At 47.9% G+C, this 942-nt stretch overlaps 1 protein-coding gene across 1 annotated transcript in view; it reads right to left on the bottom strand.

The window, feature by feature from the left end:
* The window catches only part of LOC112161087 (cyclic nucleotide-gated cation channel beta-3), a gene marked incomplete in the record, with an annotated part of 44,796 nt that overhangs the window by 33,464 nt on the left and 10,390 nt on the right, over positions 1-942 (bottom strand). The window contains 1 exon segment of the mRNA XM_036211386.1: positions 492-591. Within this exon segment, the coding sequence (XP_036067279.1) occupies positions 492-591 (100 nt within the window).

The following is a 942-nucleotide window of genomic DNA, read 5'->3' as shown; positions in this document are numbered from 1 at the left end:
AACCCAGAAACCTTTCTTCATGTTGTCATGGTGATGCTGGGTCATGGTTGCTATGGAAACTGTTAAATGCACTTTAAATGAGAGAAATCAAATATTTGTTGGTAATCATATTGAAGGTAAAGGTTCTTTGGTCTCCATGAAGGTCAACGTTTTAGTAATTTCCCGTCAGACCCGTGAGGCCTACAACCGAATTAAGGTGTCGGGGAGAGAAGATGTTCTGGTCCTGCAGAAAATTAAGAAATAAATCAGAACCAGTGAGACACCAAAGGCTTTGAGCCCGAATAGAAACCCAGAACCAACAGGCGCACAGGGATGTCGGGTTCTGGTGGAGCTCGCTCCAGTTCTGAACGCATTGGGTCCTATTTTAGAGGTTTTTGTGCTCAAACCCATGACCTCAGAGTTCAAGGTGGACAGTACCACCAGGACACCGAGCTGTCTCTCCGGTTCTTCTCAGGGTTTTAATTTGAGGGAGGAGCTTCAGGTGGGCGTACCTGAGGCTGCTGCTCAGCGGCTGTCGGCTCTTTGTTCTTCAGCTCAGGCTGAGGAACCACCTTCTCCAAGCCCTGAGAGATCCAGGCCATCATCCCTTTTCTGAGGAGAGAGCACTCGTCAGTCCTCCGTTCCCGCTCAAGGCTCTAGGGGGCGCTGCAGTCCGGGCTTCCGCAAAGCGGCTCACTATTTTGCAGCCTGCAGGTTAGATGCAGGGTCACTTTCTGGCATCACAGTGAAGCTTCTGTCAAACTCCAGGTTTGTCTGAGTTTTACCAAAGATGTAACTTTAGCTTATTTTTACCTCTGCCAGAGCAGCTCACTATTTGGCATGAAGTTATAGCCTTCTCTGTCACTGTTGGAGCTCATTATTTGGCAGACTGGTTCTTCAGAGCAAAGCATAGCAGCTCAGTATTAAGCATCAGTTACTTACTCTTCTTCAGGTTTACTGTTG

The sequence above is a fragment of the Oryzias melastigma genome, linkage group LG3 (genome assembly GCF_002922805.2).
Source record: "Oryzias melastigma strain HK-1 linkage group LG3, ASM292280v2, whole genome shotgun sequence".
Classification (NCBI taxonomy): Eukaryota; Metazoa; Chordata; class Actinopteri; order Beloniformes; family Adrianichthyidae; genus Oryzias; species Oryzias melastigma.
Note: the sequence above shows the minus strand (reverse complement) of the source record. Positions and strands in the feature narration are given on the sequence as shown.